The 20816-nt window shown below is 44.3% G+C and overlaps 1 protein-coding gene across 6 annotated transcripts in view; it reads right to left on the minus strand.

Moving 5' to 3' along the window:
• Positions 1–20816, minus strand: part of LARGE1 (LARGE xylosyl- and glucuronyltransferase 1) — a 490254-nt gene that overhangs the window by 59719 nt on the left and 409719 nt on the right. For all 6 annotated transcript variants that reach the window (XM_081309721.1, XM_081309722.1, XM_081309720.1 and 3 more), the window contains 2 exons: positions 11651–11763; positions 9338–9463 (listed from right to left, as the gene is read on the minus strand). In XM_081309721.1, the coding sequence (XP_081165847.1) occupies positions 9338–9463; positions 11651–11763 (239 nt within the window). The remainder of the gene's footprint in view (positions 1–9337; positions 9464–11650; positions 11764–20816) is intronic.

The following is a 20816-nucleotide window of genomic DNA, read 5'->3' on the forward strand; positions in this document are numbered from 1 at the left end:
ACTCTCCACCAACATGAGCAGCGTCAAAAAAAAAAAAAAAATTCTATATCACGCAAAGCTTCTCTGGATCACTCCTAAGGGGATGGTGTACACACAGGTGATTCACACAGCCCCATTTTTACGAAAAGATGATTATTAGTAGTTTGGCATCTCAAACTTTAAAAAAAATGCACATTTTTAGTCTGAGTCTTTGATATAGCTGTAATGAATGAAAAAATAAGTACTTTTAGAAAGAGATTTCTGATATAGATACAGCTGTTAGAAAAATCAATGTTTGAAACTGTTTCCGTGGTCATGGGATTATAATGCCAGAAATGATGTTATCTATCAAAACCCTCATTTCTACACAGTTCCAAAACTTCAAAACTAGTGTTTTTTAACCTTCAAGATTAATTTCCAAATAAATAATTACAACAGGTTTTTGAGCAGGTTTGTCAAAAACAAAGATATTAAAAATCAATAAATTAGCAAAACCAAATGATTGTCATCAAGAAAGACTTAAATTTGAATGCTACCAAAACATGCATGTGATTTTTTGGATTAAATTGGAAAAAAAATGACTATAAAATTTAAGCAGCTTAGTCAACAATGTACTTTCCCTCTGTTTTGATCTGCATATTACAGGGAGATATTTCTTTTGCAATAGTAATCATTAAAAAAAGTACTTTTATATAACAGGCCTTAAAAAATTCGACTATGAATTACTGTGGCACAAAGAACTATACTGACATTTTGAAAATAATGAAGGGCATTCAATAATGTCTTTCATAGCTTAAAATATGAATACTAAGAATGTTTTCCCTAAGAGTAAAAGGGCTTATTATTAATAAATTAACTTAAAATTATTCAAACATGCATTAAAGTAGATGTTCTATGGTCTATGCTATACTCAGGTACAGTGATAGAACAGATGTATATTGAAATAGGTCAGCTCAGCAGTATTTCAGTGCTATGACCCATAAGTCAAAACCAAGCTCTTTAACAGAGCCCGGGGCCTGGACCCTATGCTCCACATTTCACACCCACCCACTTGTCATTTCTGGGGACCCTGGGATCTTTTAGCCCTCTAGGTTCATTGATGTTCCCTTTCTCTAAAAGCACGCTCGTGTCTTACCAGGATACTGCATGCTACTGTCTGTAGTGTGTGGAAATCATCTGCTGAAAGTTCTGCCCCTTGGTTTGCTGTGGGCCTCTTTGAGGGCAGGGATCATGGTGGTGACCTTGCCTGTCTACCCTCAGCGGGACTCCACATCCTCAAATTCTTGCACTCACACGTGGACAGTCCTGGGTAGCCTGCCTGACAGAAACTTGCTCAGCAGGCCTTCCCTCCAGAGTGGTCCTGGTCTTCAGATGCTGGCCTGGCTGTCCACCTGCCTGCTCCTCTTCAGGATAACCAGAGAACTAGAGCAGGGACTCCTGCTGGCCTCAGGTACTCTCCTCTGCTCACTGCCTGGCTGTGGACCATGAGCCTCTAGACTGACGGTCTTCTCCAGAATCTGGGCCAGGCCCACTGGCTTTTGAGGCCCAGTGCTAATGCTATGGACCCATACCTTCCCCAGAGGAGACTCTTGGTCAGCGGTCCCCTGTCCACCGGCACCAAGCGTTGTGTTTCCCTCTCACGACCTTGTTCTTATTCAGAGACTCTGAATTGAGGTGGGGATGATTTCTTTCAGTGGGCTTCTGAGGACCCTGCCCCATAAGGTATTCTGCAATCACAAAGGGTCTGTTCTGTGTGCTGACAAAGTGTGCCTCTGAGAGGAGCTGAGGGATCAACAAGACCATGGCTCTCCTACTCGGGTCTTCAGAACACAGTACTTCCTACACAGAACTAGAACTCAGCTCCCCCCCCCCATCTGAAGAATTCCCATTAGCAACTCTTAGCAGTGTTTTGATATATTCTCTGGGAAATGCTGCAGTAGGGTAATTTTCCAGGGGCCTTTCTTCTAGGAATCCTGCTGATATTTCTAGGAATAGTGGCATCCGAGGCACATTGGCTACACGTAACAGCAGGGGATGGATAGCTTACAGCAGTGACACCCAAAGCCTGGGAGAGCAGGGCCCTGATTCCCAGTGCAGGTGCCCGTTCCGGCTGGACCACAGCCAGGGCTTACCTCAGGCAGGCCACTTCCTCCCCTTGGGTCCCTGTTTCCTCATCAGTGAAGTGGAGTGTTGGGACAGATGAATGAGAAGAGCCCGTGTTGGCTGGCGTGTTTCTGCCCACCAGCTGAAGGAAATTCCCAGAGCTCAGGAGCGACGCCGATTTCTTATTTTAATCATAGCAGACTTACTCAGGTCTCACGGGGCTGTCCTAGCTGCTTGGCACATCATCCCTTTGAAATTTCACATCTCTGTAAAGTCGTGGTCACTTTCCTACCTGGGACAGGCTGAAGAACTATGCAGCAGCCCTACAGGGGCCTAGGGCGAGTGCACTGCAGCTGTACAAGCAATTCCAAGGCACAGCCGCCATGTGCCAGTGCCCAAACAGGGGGACAGCGGCTCCTGTTTGGACTCCTTCAGGGTACTGGTAGCAAGAGTAAGCCCAGAGATAGTGAAACACCAGGGTCCCTGTGCTAAGGTCATGCCATGAAACCCAAAAGGCACTGGCCTCAAGTGAAGAGATCTGCCTGGAAGGTGGACCTTTTAGATTTTAGATCTTCTATCCCCAAACCACTGCTGCTTCTTCCTCCAACCGTCCTGACCGTCCCATTCCTCCTCCTTCTCACTCTCTCTCTGGTTTCTCCCTTCACGGTCCACTGCGGTCTGCTTTGCTGAGGGACCTCCAGTATGTTGATGCCCAGGGGTGCCTCATCTTCCTCAAAAGATGTGGAAACCCACACCTCTCTAGGAACTGTCGAATGTTTTAAAACTTGAGTTATGTGCTGTTCTTTATACAAATGCTACCAATGCCCTCTAGGAGAGTAGATCTTCCCCTCACCCCCGCCCGGCACAGATGGCCTGGTTCTCTTGGGTGTTCTTTGAGGTGTATTTGATTCCCAGTTTATGAATGGGTTGGGGTCTAAAGTTCAACCTCTGAATCTGTTGGTTAAAATCCAAACATTCTTTCAAGGAGACAACGTTGCATTCATGATTTTTGTTCTGGAGCGGGCTTGTGAAATCCACTAAATTCAAAAAGGGCTCACACAGAACAGCCCTGGGGACTCCGTACATCACGTATTGTGTTTCTTTGGAAAATACGCTCAGGTAGAAACTCAGCCCCTGCTCCACAGAAGGCTCTGCACCCAGAGTCAGAGGTGTGGGTTGGAGTCTCAGCTCTGCCATATTTAGCTGTATGACTCTGGGCAAGTCATCTGTACAGACTTAATCTGTAGGGTCCTTGGTCTCCTGACTTACAAAACAGACTGAGATTCACCTTGTTTAGGCTTCTGTGACAATTCGGTGGAGCCCTGTCTGGAACACTATTCCCACCCAATAGATCTGGAAAATGCCTTTGCATCTTTTGAGGGCGAGGATGAAACTCGTAGGGCTGACTTCCTCTGAAATGTGCTCCCTGTCGATCCCACACACATTCTTGCAGTGATGGCGCAGGTCCCATGGCTTGCCCACCCACATCTCAGTCACAGCTCCTAACTTGCTCTTGGTTCCCAGTCTTCTGCACATAGCCCTGGACTTGCTCCTAGCTCCAGGGCATAGCAGGGGAAGAGCGGTGGTTAGGCAGGACTGGGAGGGGGGCAGCACGGATGCTGTAGGCTGAGGAGAGGGCGGGGCCAGGAGATGAGGAAGGAGCAGCGTTCAGGCATCTGGGAGTTTGGATGTGAAGATTCAGCTCCGGTTTCTACAGAAAGCCTGGGGGATCCAGAGCCTGCATCACACCCCAGTGGGACAGGGCCCTCCTCTTGTTCCACAGCCACCTTCACTTCCTTATGTCACAGTGCTCAGCAGGCTGTTCTGGAATTTTCCACTTACCTGGTGATCCTCCTGAGGGCAGGAACCATGGCTTACTCGGCTCTAGTGTCCCAGTAACAGCTACAGACCCAGGATGGATGCTCTTCTTGCTGTTTCCTGGCCAGAACTTCATTCTCTAATGGCCCATGGAAGCCTGGAGGACTAGAGCAAAGTCTCCCAGACCCCATCCCTGTCTCCCTTCTCTAAACCAGCACAGGGACCCTCTGCTGGTCTCCAAGAGTTTGTATTCTTGGTTAAAGGGACACAAAGATACTCCTTGGGTCCCTCCCTATCTCTTTCAAGTTCAGACTCAGCCAGGGAAGGCTGAGTCATTAAGGCTTAGAACTGCAGAGATAAAATTGAAGGTCTTTGAAACACAAAAGACAGTGGTAAAGTCGAGTGCTCTTTCTAGGAGCCCTCAAGAGGCCTGGCTGAGATTGGGGCCAAGAATAATGGTCTCCATTACTGGAAGATCTTAAGTGATTTATTCAAGTCCCTCAGCTGGTACGAAGTAGAACTGTCATTAGAATTTACAGAATTGCTTGGCTCCAATAGACTATGCACTTCTTCCGCCTCTTCAACGAAAATGCATTTCCTTAACTGACCTCAGTACAAAGTTCTCGAATGGCACCCAGGTAGGCGAGATGCTCACGGCTAGGAAGCTTGTCCCTAGCAGGATCTGAAAGGATCTTGTCCCTAGCAGGATCTGAAAGGATCTGCTGCAGTATGCTGAACTCTATGCCTATTAGGAGTGAGGTGTGTTGGTTACTAAAGGTGTTTTTATTCCTGTGTTTCTCAGGTAATTGGAAATCCAATTAAACACTATTTGAATTAGTGAAATGTAAGTGCAAAAAGAGTTTGTGTTTTCATGAGAGGCAAGCTAAGTGCTTTACAATGGCTCAAGGAATATAAATCCCTAAAAACATTTCCCTTCCATTAGGTGTGGGTGATCCAAAAGAATGCGAGGGAAAAAAAATAACTCAAGGGTGCCCTCTAATTGCTTTGCAAGGTCTTATAGTTCTTGCTCCACTTTAAAGAAAAGGACTCCGATAACCCTACAAAATGCATAATGGAGGTGTTTAATGCCAGATAACGCACTCAATCAGCAGACCCAGAAATATGACTTATAGATGAAAGGAGAGTTAATAAAGATTAATTTGTTCTGATTTTTGTTTTAACTGACAATTAAAGCCCAGCACGGAGTGGTGGTGTCCTGGTGTCTTGTTAAATAACTTCTTTCCTATTCTGAGGTCTTAGGACTATCCTCCAGACCCCCTTTAAGATAACAGTTCAATTTGGTTTAAAGTCTATAATCCATGGATATTTTGTGCATGGTGTGAGACAGGGATCCATTTTAATTTTTTCTTCCATATGGAGAATCTGGTGTCTAAACATCATTTATGAAAAAATGTAATCCTTTCTCCAAGGATCAGCAATGCCATCTCTTCCCGTGTCAAGTTTCCGTAAGTGTGTGGGTGTTCCTGGACTCTCTTCTCTGTTCTATTAATCATCTGGCACACCCCAGAGAAAATGCTCAGCAGAAATTTGCCATAGATTTTTAGTGGTTACTATTTATGAGTTTTTAACATGAACGAGTGTTTAATTTCATCAAATAAATTTTCCACATCTATTTTGATGATTGTATGGAGTTTCTCTTTAATCTATTAACATGCTCAATGATATTTGTAAATTTTTTTAAATGTTAGATCACCCTTGTCTTTCCCGGAATAAACCCAAATTGGCCATGATATATTATCTATTTTCTACATGACTGCATGTGGTTGGCTAATATTTGGCCTAAGAACTTGTACATCTGTATTTATGAGCAAAACTAGACTATAGTTTTCCTTTTTTGTAACTCTCCTTGTGTAATTTCAGTATTGAGAACATTCTGGTTTCACTGAACAGGTTAAAATCTATCTCTCTATTCCTACTCTCTGGAAGAGTTTAAGATTGGAAATATCTTTTGATTTAAAAAAAAGATAGGAATTATTTCTTTGTAGACCTAAAGGGACTGTTTTCTTGGTGAGGTTTAGTGTGGTAATATAACATTATAACATATACACACGCATACACACACACACATATATATATATATATTTAAATCAGTTTTGGTAAATTCTACACTTCTAGGAATTTGTCTCTTTCATGTAAGTTTTCAAGTATATTGACATAATGTTGCTCACATTATTTGATAATCTCTGTCATTCTGCTTTATGTATTGAGTTGAAAGCTCCACAAACCGACAGAGCATTTAATCTTTGCTGTATTCCTAGAACTCAGAAGAATTGCTGGCTCAGGCACAGTTAGAGACAGCGTCAATGAATCTGGATTCATGCCACCCCATTCATTTCCTGGTAAGTTCTTTCTTTCTTGATAAGTCCTGCCATAGCTTTGTCTATATTATTGGTCCCTGTCAAAGAACCAACTTTTGACTTTATTGAATAATTGGTTAATCAATTTCTGCTCTTACCTTCTTTATGTCCTGCTTCTAGTTTCCTTCGAATATGCTTCAACATTCTTTGTATATCATCCTCCATGGCAAACCAGGCATATTACTTTTTCATTTTTTCTTCTCTTAATACAAACATTTAAGGTTTTCTATTTCCCTACATGTTTACTCATTCCACTAATTTTGACACATATTATTTCATCTTCATTTAGTCTCTAAGAAGTTTTCAGTTTCAATTATGATTTCCATTTAGAACCATGTGGAATTTAGAAATGGGTTCTCAATTTTAATCAAATACATATTTTTTTATCTTATTGTTATAGCCTTCTAATTTAACTATATTCTGTTCAGAGAACTACGATATAGTATAATTCTGTAAAATGTACTAGGATTTTGCTTTATAGTCCTATACATGGTAACATTTTTGCAAATGTTCTATGTGAGTTTGAGAAGGATGTACATTGTCTGACTTTTAAATACAAGGTTCTTCACTTGCCCAAGTGAAGTGGTTAACTGTATACTTCACATTTGCTATATTTTTATCAACTTTTTGATTGATCTTTCAGGACTTGGAAAGGACACATTAAAATATTTTACTACAATAGTAGACATGTCCACTTCTTTCTAGTGATCTGCGTGTATGTGGGTACAATTATGTTACAATATATGAAAATTCATAAGTATATATATTTACATGCCTCTACACACATATGTTTAAAGACACATGTGTTACAGCATGAAGTGCATCCAAATTTGAATTTTTGTCTCTTCATTCTTATAAACTTTTTATTTGTAAGTGTGACCACCTCTCTCCCTACTGATGGTTTCTCTGACACCAACACAACTAGCCTGTTTCCTTTTAGACACTTCCCCTGATAATATTGTCCCATAATTTTACTGTCAGCCTTTTTAGATTACAATGAGAAGGGTATGTGGCTGGTAAACAGTGTATCCCGGATAACATTTTCTCTTCAATCTGAAGATCGGTCTTCTCATTACCACAATTAGTTTACATTTATTTGGTTATTGATATATTTGGACTTACTTCTATCATCTCAATTTCTTGCCTTTTCTGTGCCCAATTTTTCCTATGCTTTTATTTTCACCTTCTTTTCTTGCATTCCTATTTGTGTCTGTTTTTATAAAATGACTGCTCCAGGAACCAGGGACAAAGGCCGACTTCAGGTTTATGCCACACTGCCTTTTATCCACATTCCCAGCCACCAGGGGGCAGCATATCACCCCACAGGCAAATGCCTTAGGCAGAGGCTCCTAGCTTAAATCTTACCCTTTTGAACTCGCAGTCTACCATGGTTTCTGGTCTCTTGTTTTCCTTACTTCATTGACAGATCTATGCTTTCAAAACAGTGTAAAAAAACAGTTTTAACCCAGAATTTTCAGGTGTCCTTTATAGGGTTAGTTTTATTTTCCTCCCCTCCAAACTTCTTAGTCCACAGTATTCATCAAATATTCCTATTTCATCTGTTTTCCGGATGTCTAACAAGAACACGGGGTATACAAGGAACTGCATACGTGTTGAAAGAATAAATAATGTGGATATTTCTGTTTTAAATACTTTCTAATCTTTTGCAATAAATGTGAAGTATAGTAAAAAACAAAAGTTCTTTCTTTTGGCTCCATGATTCTACTCATGGGAAGGAAGACACACAGAAGGAAAGAGAAGGAAGCTGTTCATAACAACACAATTCGTATCTGTGAACACGTGAGAACAAGTAAGGGTCAGGGGAAGGTGGCTGAGTCATGGATTATTATGGAAGTAGTGGGCATGTGTGTTAATACTGTGCAGCTGACTCAGAAAGTGCTTATGATATAAAACAAGCAATGGGCAGAAAAGAGAATTCAATGCACATTAAGACTACAGATACGGCATGACACGTACAAGACCAGGAGCCAACTGGAAACCCTCACTGTTAAGAAAGTGAGATCTGAGATCCTTTTTCTTTTTCAAAACTTAAACTATGGTTCTTACAGTGTGCACGGGCAATGAATATAAATTTTAAAGGAAGCAAACTCTTTAGGGATGTATGTATCTACTCCTTCTCTGGTACAACTAGAGAGGCAAATCGGAATTAGTTAGGACTGTGTTCGGTTCCTGGTTCTGGAACTGAAGTTGACCATGGATAGTTGGTTAAGCCAGGGAAGATCAGAACCATCCAAAGTGGAGACTCATCAACTAAATAAATGGTGGTCCATTTGAGCCACGATTAGAATGGCTTGTTATGCAGCGTTGTCTATAGCGCTAGACAACTGAGGCACCTTGTCTTTTTCTCTACAGACAGATCCTGCCACGGTGCTCGGTATCTAGAGAGCCATGATGAAAACTCTGTGTCACGGTCCCTTCTCTAGGAAGGGGAAAGAGATGTATGCTTCATCCCATGTCTGACCCTCCCACACCTACCACAAGGACCACAGCAGCTGTCATTTTTTTTTTTTAACGCCTATGTCCTTAACACATTTCTCACTCCCTCTATGCCATAAGGGACTTGGAAATGTGAAGTTATTCACATCAGCATCTACAGCGCCTGGCACAGAGTAGGACTTCGTCACTTACTTTTCACTTGACTTAAATGAATGGATTTCGGGGAGGTGACATGAACCAAAACAGCTGGCAGCAGATGGCAAGAAAAATAATCATACAAGCTGGTTCTTACTCCAGAGGTCTTTATGCTTTCCAGAAAGCCCCAACACACACATGCACACACACACACACACACACGTACGCACGCACGTGTGCACACACACGCACGCACGTGTGCACACACACAGAGCCAACGATTAAGACAAGCATGCCCCTTCTGGTCTTTGGAGCCTCCCTCTCTTTCACCAAGCTGCACACCAACCTCACAGCCATCTGTGCCCCCTCAAACCCCCACGCAGCTTCCCTCTGCTCCCCAGGGCTCCTCACCCTTCCCCTGGGGGTGGGGCCCATGCCCCGCCCCGCGAGGCCTGTCTTGACCCTACCTTTAGATCAGACACGTCTCTGTAGCACTGCTCGGAGCGGGTGTGGTCTGACAGCTGCACATTCCAGAAGCAGGGCAGCTGATACACCAGGAAGGGGTTCTGCTTGATGACAGCATTGAAAATATCCTGGGGGATAAGAGCCAAAGCAGGGTCAAGGCAGGCAGCGGGTTCGGCCTACGGTTCTGGCTCCCGAGGCAGCACATCCCCTGTGGGAGGGCGCCCTGGGCATCCTGCCCGGGCACAGGACAGTTTGCACCCAGGGCGTTTCTCTTGCCTGTTATCTCCAGAAACCAAGCGATGATGTTTGGATGGAGGTAGGGATGCCGCAGGGCGACTGGCCGCCTGTGGTCCTGCGGTCTCACAGAGCATCAGGCAGGGAGCTCATGTGGGGGCAGACAAGGGAGCATCTTTCCTATGCTCCCTGGCATATAATAAATGAAGTCTTTTCTCCTCCCCTCCTACCGTCCTATCCAGGAGCCCAGAGTTCTCCACCTGAGCCTCCCAGGGAGGAAACTATGTAGTGACAAGTGGCCCAACTCACCCAGGGGCTGAGACAAATTATAGATCCTCCCTTCCAGCAGCTTTTTCCTGGGCCATTGGGTGGGCTTGTGATGGATGCTGCTTAGACTCCTATAGGCCACAAGGCCAGAGTAGGCAGCCCCCCTTTCAAGGCCAAGTCTCCCTTGTCTCTGGACCAATCCCCTGTTTTGGGCTCCTCTCCAAGCTCTCTCAGGGGCCACACTTATTAACCAGCATGGATGGTGGCACCAGGAGGTGAGTTATGGGCCTTTGCTACAGAACTTGGCTGACCTGACTATCCTCACTGGACATGGTCACACAATTGCTAGCTCTGGGGGACACACTCAAGTCTTGGTGACCTGACTTATAACATGAGGATAATGGATGATGTCCCCTCAGGCTTAAGAGAGCACCCACCCAAGTATTTTTTTTTTCTTTAACTCATTCATTATACCGTATCTCATTGTTTAGAAAAGGAAATCAGTTTCTGGCTATCTGAGAAATCCCAAATAGCAATGCTTAAAAAACAGAAAAGTTACCCTGCACAGTATCTGGTTTCCTCTGTATTAGAAAACTGTGTAGGAACTTGAGGATTCAGGTAACTGAACTTTGAACAGAAGCACGGAGATGAGCGCCATGGATTTAGGGAGGTGACATGACAAAATGCAGAGGAATCATCTGTGCGTTCCCAAGACGGCCACCAACACCCCAGCAAGGTCAAAATCTATAGTGAGCTGGTGATCCCAGGTCAAAGACTGGAGGCTCCTGTCTTTCTTGGTCAAAATGAGAAATGGTTTTGTTATGAATATCTGTTGATATGGACAGAGTTCAAGGATCTTTTCAGGTTGCCTGGATAATAGGGAGGTTTCTAGAGCCAGAAGTTTGTTCTTCCCACTTAAATGTACTTCCCTCAAGTTCAGGGTCACCAGGACAGGATCTCAGCCTGACAGGTTAGACTTCTTTGCCATGGAGGCATGAAAAGTTGACTAGGAAACACGTGGTGGTGCACTGGGGCCAGGGGGAGTAGGGGCCTGTCATGACTCTGATGAAGACAGTGACCTCCTCTCGGCACAGTGGACTGACAGCAAGTTATGATCCTGCCTCAAAAAACCATGAGCTCCCTGAGACCAAGAGCTGCATCCTCATTCATCTGTCCTACCTCTCCTGAGCATGGCCCTGGTGTCCACTGTGCTCAGGGTAATATGCTAAATGAACAAACAAATGAACCAAAGGAAGAACTAGTGAGGGGAGCAGTGTTTCAGCCTGCCAGGGCCAAGGCAGCCCCTTCCCTCGGAGTCAATAACAGGTGGCAAAATAACCCAGAGCCAGCTGCTTTAAGATCTCCACGAGCAACAGCACGAGGGCTGCGGCAAGTTTGCATCTGGACTGTGTTAAAAGGCCTGGTTGAGCCCAGGTCCCCCCCCAGAACTCCGTTGGAGGTGGTGGAACTTTTGAGGGGTGGGGCCAAGGGGGGAGGTCTTTAGGCCCCTGAGGATGTGCCCTTGAAGGAAACTGTGGAACCTGGGTCTCTTCCTCTTCTCTTTTTTATCTTGGTCAGGAGGTGAGTGACTTTCTCTGCTCCTCCTCGTGCTCCTGCTGTGACATGCTGCCGTGCAACAGGCCCAAGGCAACGTGGCCAAGAGACCAGGGACTGACACCTCAGAAACTCTGAGCCAAGACAAACCTTTCCTGTTTATAAGCCCATCGTTGCAGGTATGTTATGGTGATAACACACTGTATGCTGACCTACCCAAAGGCACTCAGAATAACAGCCCTTCTAACTTGGCCACTCACCTGGTCAGCCAAGGATGTAGACAGCATGCCCATGAGCTCCCTCTCTGCCGTCAGTCTCCACATCTGCTCCCATTTCATCTTCCGCAGCTTGTCCAGAAGCAGCAGAATCACCCCTGGGCAATGGCATAGGATAGGAGAGTAAGGTAACAGTAAGACAGAGAGACAGGCATACCTGCTTGGCACAGCCACAGTCTCTCAGGGACAGTGTGTCTGAGGCATTCTCATTGCACAAGGAAGCACCAAGACCCCCAGGGCTGCAGCGAGAACCAGTGGGGTGGGTGACTGTGCCTAGCCCCTTCTAGGCTGTGGACTTCACGTCACTGAACTGTAACATAAATGTAGTTAAAATGGCAAACTTGTGCATGCTTTATCCCAACAGTGACAGTGAAGATCCCAGCTTGCTCTTGACAAGCAGTACCTTTCTTACAAGTGCTCGGTTCCCCCTGCCTTTTTCCCTGGAGGTAGGACACTCTTAGTCAGTATGGCTGATACCTGTGGCCTAGGTACGACTTATCTTTACAGAGAGAAACAGCTCCTCTGTGACTTTATTTGTCTTTGCAAATCTGCTTAACAATTATTGACAAGTGTGGGGCTGGCCTCAGTGTTCCCAATGGCCAGAGGGTCTTCTCTGGCTCATGCGGAGCCAGCATGTGTTTCAACTTCAGGTGAAGGCCATGCTGATGTTGGGTCTTTAAGATGAGCTCTCAAGTCTTTGGCCTCACAAGAAACTAGTAATAGGAGCTGGATTCTTCCTCCTTCCCATCTTCTTAGGGTTTTTGTGGGGAGGGATCTGGGTGAATTGGGAATGGTACAGGGAGGGAAATTTCCACTGTTTATCCTTTGGTATTTTTAAGAATGCTTGCACAACTAAATATACTGCTCGGGCCAATTAATTAATCCTACAATTAATTACAATCTAATTGGGAAGCACATCTTGGCTTAGGCGAGTGGCTTAGAAACAGCTGTCTACCAACAGGTTCAGTCCAAATGTGCAGAGAAAGCCCAGAGCTGAGAACACGAACAGCCAAGAGAATGTCCCTGCAGGCCACTGCAGTTGGTGTGGCGGATGGAATGGTTACACCCAGCCACACCCCCCCCCCCCCCCCCCCCCGCCAAATCAATCCTCTTCAGGATGCTTAGCTCAGCAGAACGGCCACTGGAGCAAACTCCAGGCGGTTGAAAAATGAACTCAGTTGATACCTGGTACATACATTTCTAAGGCTGTAGGAAGACTGATTTCCCCAAGTCAGACATAAATGGTGATTCTAAGACTTTTTACTTAATCAAATGGCACATATTTGGAGAAAAAGTATATTCACCATTGAGTGAAGGGTGTTTGGTTGACAGAGTTGTACTAAAACACATGCGTGGAGATGGGAAGAATTTGTAAGTCAGAAGGCCAATTTTATCTATCTCCTTTGGGCTTCATTAGGGCTTCTGCATATACTACTTCCTTAAAACCCCCAAGCTCTTTACAAGGTATTATTCATCATCCTTAGGTTATCAATGGGAAGGCTGAGGGGCTGACTCAGACACTTGTCCAACTCACAGTTTAAAAGTCACTAGATCAGACTCATTCAGATCTGCCTGACTTTAAGGCCAGCGCAGTGCCTACCAGTCTACACCCCGCAAGCCAAGGAAGGCTGATTCTCAGTTCCTACATGTGCCACATGAGGAGAGTGCTGCTTGCCCTACACTACTTAGAGATCTGGCATGCCCTTTGTGGTAGGCTGGTGGCCTTTACCCAACAATTCTACTGGAGAAAACCAAAACCACCTCATTAGAAGCGCATGCCAATTTCCATTGTGTAAACACCCCCAGTTAGGGTCATTTCAAGAGAGTTGTGTGATGTCATTGAACACGGAGCTGGGAAGGAATGCAAGACAACTGGCCCTCCTGAGCCATATGAGCAAGATCCAGCACACCACTGAAACTGCTCCCCAAATATGGACATATTTTTAGAAACAGTAAAATTTGCCACAGATGTATTATTTGATTGCTTCTTCGGTGAAAAAGGAAAGACATTCACAAGTTAAAGAGAACATTGTGATGTAAGTCACTGGTGATTGATGCAAAAAATAGACTCTAGTTAAATGTGTGAAAGAGAATTTCATTATGTCTTGTTGCAAAAATTAATTCTAATTAGGTTGGATCAAGGCTCCAACATATAGAAAAAATGGGGGAGGGGATTTAGAAGATCTAGATCAACATTTTAAAGCCTCCAGAGTGATCTACGGTAGATCTGCCTGTCTCTGGGGGCCGAGTTGAGAACTGATACTTTTAAATTGTGCTAAGACTTGTTGAGCCTAAGTGGCAGATGTGACCCAGCACTGTTTGCTAGACTACTGGAAAAGGGGTGGGGTCAAGAACAGAGGACATCTCAGGGCACAAAATTGGGCTGAAGCTGGAGCTGGGGGCTGTGGTTGCCTCTGATAAAGAATGTCCAGAGGACTAAATGGAGAAACACAAGTCTGTTATCCCAGTGACAGAGACTTTAATTATGTGGTTTTTAACTTACTTTTAAAATGATAAGTTATTTCAAACTAAGAGAAACTGATGTAAAAAACGCAAAGAAACTAATGTAAAAAATACCCACCACTCAGAGATCTTCCAACTTATCCTACCTTCTCTCCTCCACGGAGGCAACCAGATTCCCGTGGTGGTTGTGCTTCATGTCAATGCCTGATCTTATATTTTTATTCTCTATGTATATGACTACAACCAATATATGTTGGTTTTGGTGTTCTGCATCACCTATTTCCCATTTTGACTTGCCTTTCCACCCACTGTTATCTCTTTAAGATTTAATCATGTTGGGTTGTGTATCATTGTGTATATACATTTTTTTAAGATAGAAGACAGGGCAATATTTTTTTTTAAAGACAGAGAGAGAGAGAGAGAGAGAGAGAGAAAGAATTTCTAATATTTATATATTTATTTATTTTAGTTTTCGGTGGACACAACATTTTTATTTGTTTGTGGTGCTGAGGATTGAACCCAGGCTGCACGCATGCCAGGCGAGCGTGCTACCGCTTGAGCCACATCCCCAGCCCCAGTATCACTGTATATTTACCTGTGTTAACTATAGGGAAAAAAAATAAAGGAAAAACTTACTGGTATTAAAAAAAAAGATTTAACCATGTCAATATTTCAAATATGCAATTACTTCATTCATTTTATAAACATACCACAATTTTTTTGAGTATTCCCCTCCTGAACTATATTTGGTTATGGCCTATGTTTTTGCTGTTATAAACAATGCTACAGCGGGGCATGGTGGTACACGCCTGTAATCGCAGCAGCTTGGTAGGCTGAATCAGGAGGATCGCGAGTTCAAAGGCAGCCTCAGCAATGATGAGACACTAGGCAAGTCAATAAGACCCTGTCTCTAAATAAAATGCAAAATAAGGCTGGGGATGTGTCTCAGTGGTCGAGTGCCCCTGAGTTTAATCCTCAGTACTCCCCCCCAAAAATCCCAAACCACCCCCATCAAAAAATGCTGCTGCAATGAACATCCTGATCCCAATTCATGTCTCCTTGGGCAAAGGCATGAGGATTTAGCCAGGAAATGCCTCCAAAGTTGTACAAAAACTGTAGTGTTGATGGTGCGACTTGTTCTGAAACATCTCCAACTACTCCATCTTCCTTCTCTCTACTAGTCATGTCTTCACTGAGACTCACGGATTCCACACTTAAAATGAGTTTTACCTTTCTTCTTTCATTCATTCAAGTTATTTATTGAGTGTCTACTCTGTGCTAACCAATGGAGACTGACTTGCACTTGGTTTTCTTCCCGTTGTTTTCCAGTCTCATGGGATACATTTAAGATCTTAGCTCAACATACATTTACCGGAGGGGCAACATTTGCCAGGCCTTTCTGTGGGAATACAGATTCCATCTCTCTGACTCCCACTCCACTAGGATTCCATGTAATCACTGCAGTCACTGAGGATGCGTGCTGCTTATTAATGGGCTTGGGGTGGGGGCGCTCACTGGGCCTGGCTGGGATCTGGTCAGGCATCTGGGGAGGTGGGTGGGGAGTCTGGGGAAGCAACATGGACCAAGGAATGGAGGGAGGAGACAGGGTAGCAAGACTGGATTATGCATGACCCAGAGAGTGTGCTGGTTAATATGGGATGCTATGGGGCAACTGCTAGAAGGTGAGCAGGGAATGAGTTGAAAAGTCTTTCATTTATGCATAGGTGCTTTCCACCATTTCCATGCAATTTCCAAGATTAAAATGATGTTCTAATAACCCATGGACAGAAGGGCTGATCCAGGGGCTCCAGCTGCCCTGGCCCCAATCAAGTACCCCAAAGCTCAGGGAATGTCACCCGTGTACGGCACACTGATTGGGAAATTCTGCTGAGGATACCAGGGAGCTAGAGAAGGGTTTTGAGCAAGGAAATGGCTGAGACTAAATTTGTTTTAGAAAAGCCAACCTAAATGCTTTATCAAGTCATTCCATAAGATCAAAGCCTCTGGTATCTCAGGCTGGTTTAAAGAACAAGCCCTGACTCTTGGCTAGGGCAGCTCCATCTGAGTTTTGCCACGAGTTAATTCTTTTCCTTTCCATCAGATCACTCCTTCCAGCAGAACTGGCACAATGGCACATGGGAATCGCAGCTTCCAGGTCTGCTAGTGCACTGTCCTTGACCTTACAAGTCCACCACGGGGACCCTGTCTGGCCTTTAATATGGGCCTTGAATTCAGAACTTATTTTTTCTGTAGTTCGTTCAAGGAATTTTTTATCTGTTTTATTCACTGAGTTAACTGGGAACTGAGTGGAACACAATCCTTGTTTTTAGGGAGCAAAGCCTAACAGGGAAGAGGATGGTAACTAACAAGAGGCAAGATGCACCTTCCTGACCAACGGCAGGCGGTGGAACTGCTGTGGTTGTTGGGGGACAAGGAGCAAGGTTGCAGTCAAGGGGAAGCATCAAGGAAAAGCTTCCTGAATAAAGGATGCCTAAACCATCACCTTCAGGATGCAGAGGATTATCTTAGTGAGAGACAACAAGAGTGAAGGTCAAGCCAGACAGGCTTCTCCCTGCAGGGCAGGGGATTCACTGGGATGGGCTTCTGAATGATGATCAGATAGATAGCAGATTTCCCCACCACACTCGAGTAGCAGAACTAAAAAGGTAATGGTCCATTTCCACCTCTTCTCCCAAAAAAGATGATTAAAAAGAGGATACCTAAAGTTGTGTAGCACAGGGAAAAACATTTGTGTTTGCGCATGAATCTATAATTAGCTACAGGTTAGTCATAAAATAAATATCCTCATGTCCTCACGCTAATGCCACAGAAAGAATCTTGGGGACACGGGTGCTGTTGGAGCCACCCTGGAAAGGGAGGCTGAATGCAGAGAAATAACCACAGTATAGGAAAAATGAGTCCTGATGTTACTCACTGCAGTAGTGACTCCTGGAAAGGCCACTACGATTCTGAGCCTTGGTTCCTTATTTGTAATATGGGACAATCCCACATTTTTGGAGGATTAATTGTATCTTCAAAAGTTCAGGGGGATATAGCTCAGTTGGTATATAGTGCTTGCCTTGCATGCACAAGGCCCTGGGTTCAATCCCCAGCACCACAAAAAAGTATACAGTAGGAACAGGATCCATTAATGCTGAATTGAGAACTAGTAATTGATCATTAATATCCTGACCTAGTAATTCATGAAGGAGCCTGAATTTACAGATCATTCGAAAAATCTTCAATGTCCCGTTGTGTGTGCGCAACGTACTGGACACTTGATATACCAGCAACATTTTTACATATTTCCGGGCCCCTTAGTCTTCTGATTATAGTCTGTTTATGGTGTCACCACCAGTGTTATTAGGACATCCCCTGGGGTTCCTGCAAGTGGCAGCTAAGAGACACAACCACAGGGAAGGAAAAAAAAAAATAATAACAAAGGCAAGAAAATCCACCACATGGAAAATTATGTGCATAAATTATGTTCTTAAGCAGCTTAGGAGTTTGCTTAGAATGTGAAATCTAATCACACTGATAGAAGCTTAGGAGAGGATCTGCCCGTTTCTTCAAAGGTTAGGAGTATGCACATAGGTGGTAAAAAGGCCAGAAAAACAGTCCTTTCAAGAGAAAAAGAACTCTAAATAACCAAAAGAGCTGAAAAACAATATTTCTAAGATGAACACAACCCCAGCTATTTATTGACCTCACTCATAGGGTGCTGGGGAGATATTGTAACTAATGACTAGAAGGGGCTTTTGAAATATAAAGTGGTACATAAAAGCTTAATAAACAACAGTTACAGAAACTATGCATTTCCTCATTAAGGTGCCTAATTCCCACTCACCGGAACTTGCATAATTCCCACTTGAATTAATATAAATTATGTGCATGTAGGCAAAGCAGGGACAAGCTTTTTAAGTGCACACTGGTTAAAATAATGAAAATGGTTGCACCTTCAATTGCACCTTTTCAGGCTGAAACGACACAGATCTGGTTTTGAAATGCATGTCCCAAGTCGGATGTTGACACTGCTTTTCTGCTTTCAGGAATAATGTGGTGGCAAAATGCTTGATTTTGGCCTTTGTCTGGCATTTGCTGCTGTGTAGTCTGCCCATTTCCATGTTTGCCTTTGGATCCAGGAGTAGGGAGCCGGCCCTTTGCCCTGGAGTGCTCTGCATGGAGGCAGAGTGCCTTAGATTTGACAGGGCCTCTCAGAGGAGCAGATCAGGGGGTGCCAGGCCTCAGGGCTTCACCTACAACTGCTGTGCAGGAGCATAGACCCAACAGGAAATGAATGAATGAAAAAATAAATTCAAAATCAAAGACTTCTCCCTTGAACAGCTGGTACACTGTTTCATCTGGGCATTGGAGGGCAATTTTCCCCTCTAAACTGATAGCTCTATAGCAGACAACATAAGGAGGTATCTGCAGAGACAAGAGACAAGCGTGCTTTTAAAAATTTCTTTGTATGAGGCAGACATTGATTTTTACCAGTGCAATTGCAAAACGGAGGCGAAAACTGGTGACAATGATGATGATACCTATCATCTTTCAAGCAACTGCTGTCTACTGGAGCAAGTAGTTTGCTTACAAGACCTCTGATTCTTGCAACAAATTTGCAAGGGAGGCTGGGCGCACAGGTGCATGCCTATAATCCCAGTGGCTCTGGAGGCTGAAGCAGAAGGATTATAAGTTCAAAGCCAGTCTCAGCAATTTAGCGAAGCCCTAATTAACTTAAAGAGATCCTGTCTCAAAATTAAAAATAAAAAAGAAATAACTGGGGATGTGGCTCAGAGATTAAGTGCCCCTGGGTACCAAAAAAAAAAAAAAAAAAAAAAAAAAGAAAAGAAAGAAAAGAAAAATAAATGCAAGGGTGATGGAGTTATCCCCATTTCACAAATGAAGAAATTAAGAATGGGGTCCTAATTAGAATAACACATATCTATGCTTGTATACTTTTATAAAAATGGATACTTTTATAAAAAACTACCTTGTAAGTGCCAAAGTAAATCTCATTTTCTAACTGTGGTCTTTCAATGATGCTGTGTGTGTGTGTGTTTGTGTGTGTGTGCATGTAAGTGTGTCTGAGAATGTGCTCACACTAAGTGTGATCAGACCCTGTTAATCAAAGCAGCAGTTCCTAGAGGACCTGAAAGTCTATGTCAGAGATCACAGATCACAGCCAGCTTGCCCCTAGAAACCTGGGAGGAGGCCACACATTGCATCAAGAAGGTCAGGGCAGGAAGGACTTCCCTGAGGACAGTCCCCCAGCACAGGGCTGCATCTCCCCTAAGGGACTGGGTAACTAGTTGGAGCCCAGGACTGTTTCATCAGGACAGGTTTCAGAGCTGACTCAGGCCACCCTTCCCTCCTGCGTGTTGGGGGATTCTCTCTTTCTGTACCTGAGCCCACTTGGGCACTTCTCGGAATGTGCAGACTCCTCCTGCAGTCAAGGGGAAGACCCGGGTTAAGAGATCTGCGGCTACTTCCTCTTCATCCCTCCCTCCCTTTCTTTATTTGCAGCCCGCTTTCAGGCTTTAGCCAAGCTGAAGAGTAAGGCGAGGCCTGGCTAAGCCAATTCAGGCCACGTGCTTCCTTCAACCTGGTGGAGAAGCTGAGGTCCAAAGTGGCCACGTGACTCCTGCAGCCTGGTGCCCAGCAGGCTTCCCATTCCACCTTTTATTACTCAACTCAGCATTTCCCACAGTGACATTGCACAGGATGCTAGCGGATGTTGAGGAAGAATGGCTAAAGAAGGGGAATAAGTCTAGGACTCCCTACAGGAAGCAGAGTTAAAGAGGATTCCATAAAACATGGTGCAGAGTTAATTTCGAAGGTGGTTTTTCACCAGCTCTAGCCGCTGCAGGAATCTCATAGATGCTGGCCCCCTTCACTTTGGGTCCCCATGGCTTCTGTCTGCATTTTCTCAGCTTCACCTGTATTGCACGGGCTGCCAGCCAAACAGAAGATTTGTTCCTTGGTTCCCCAGCGGTTCCTGTGGCTTCACTCCCTGGTCTGGAGCAGAGAAACCTTAAGTGGGCACTGAGCAACGGCTCTGTAGGAAGCTCCTGGGAGCAGGAGGCTCTCATCCCAGAGATGTTTATGAAAACGACCCTGGAAATCACCACTTGCTTCCTCTGCTTTGAAGCCCCCGAGTTCTCTTTTCATGCATGACCCAATAAGAAGGCAAGTTTATTAAAAACGACTTAATTTAAAATCCCCTGCTGATTTTACCTGGGACTCACTTTTGATCAAATAAATTAAAAGGTTCTGTGGTCTACCATTGCTTTTTAACTTTTTCCTTCCTAAAAGCTCTTTTACCAGAGTAAGAGAGAGAGAAAATGGGACCTTCCACCTGAAACATTCTGCTGATATTGCTGGGTTTTATCAAGGTGTGGATGAGACACAGTAGAAAGGCCATAGAAGGCTAGTAGTCATTCACTTATTCACTCATTGGATAAATATTTACTGAGTAGTTTGTACATGCCAGGTACTTGGGATAGAGAGAAAATACAATGGCCCCCTGCTCCTGACAGCTTGAAAGTGCTATGGATGCTCAAATAGACAGAAGTATGTTTTAGGCAGAGGAAGTGGTTGGAACTCAAGTCACGGGCAAAGTCCTTTAAGAGAACAACACTTAACACTTCATCTCATTGACAATGCTTGGCCAAGACTGTAACAGGGC

Source organism: Spermophilus citellus (genome assembly GCF_964194105.1).
Source record: "Spermophilus citellus genome assembly, chromosome: 10".
Taxonomy (NCBI): Eukaryota; Metazoa; Chordata; class Mammalia; order Rodentia; family Sciuridae; genus Spermophilus; species Spermophilus citellus.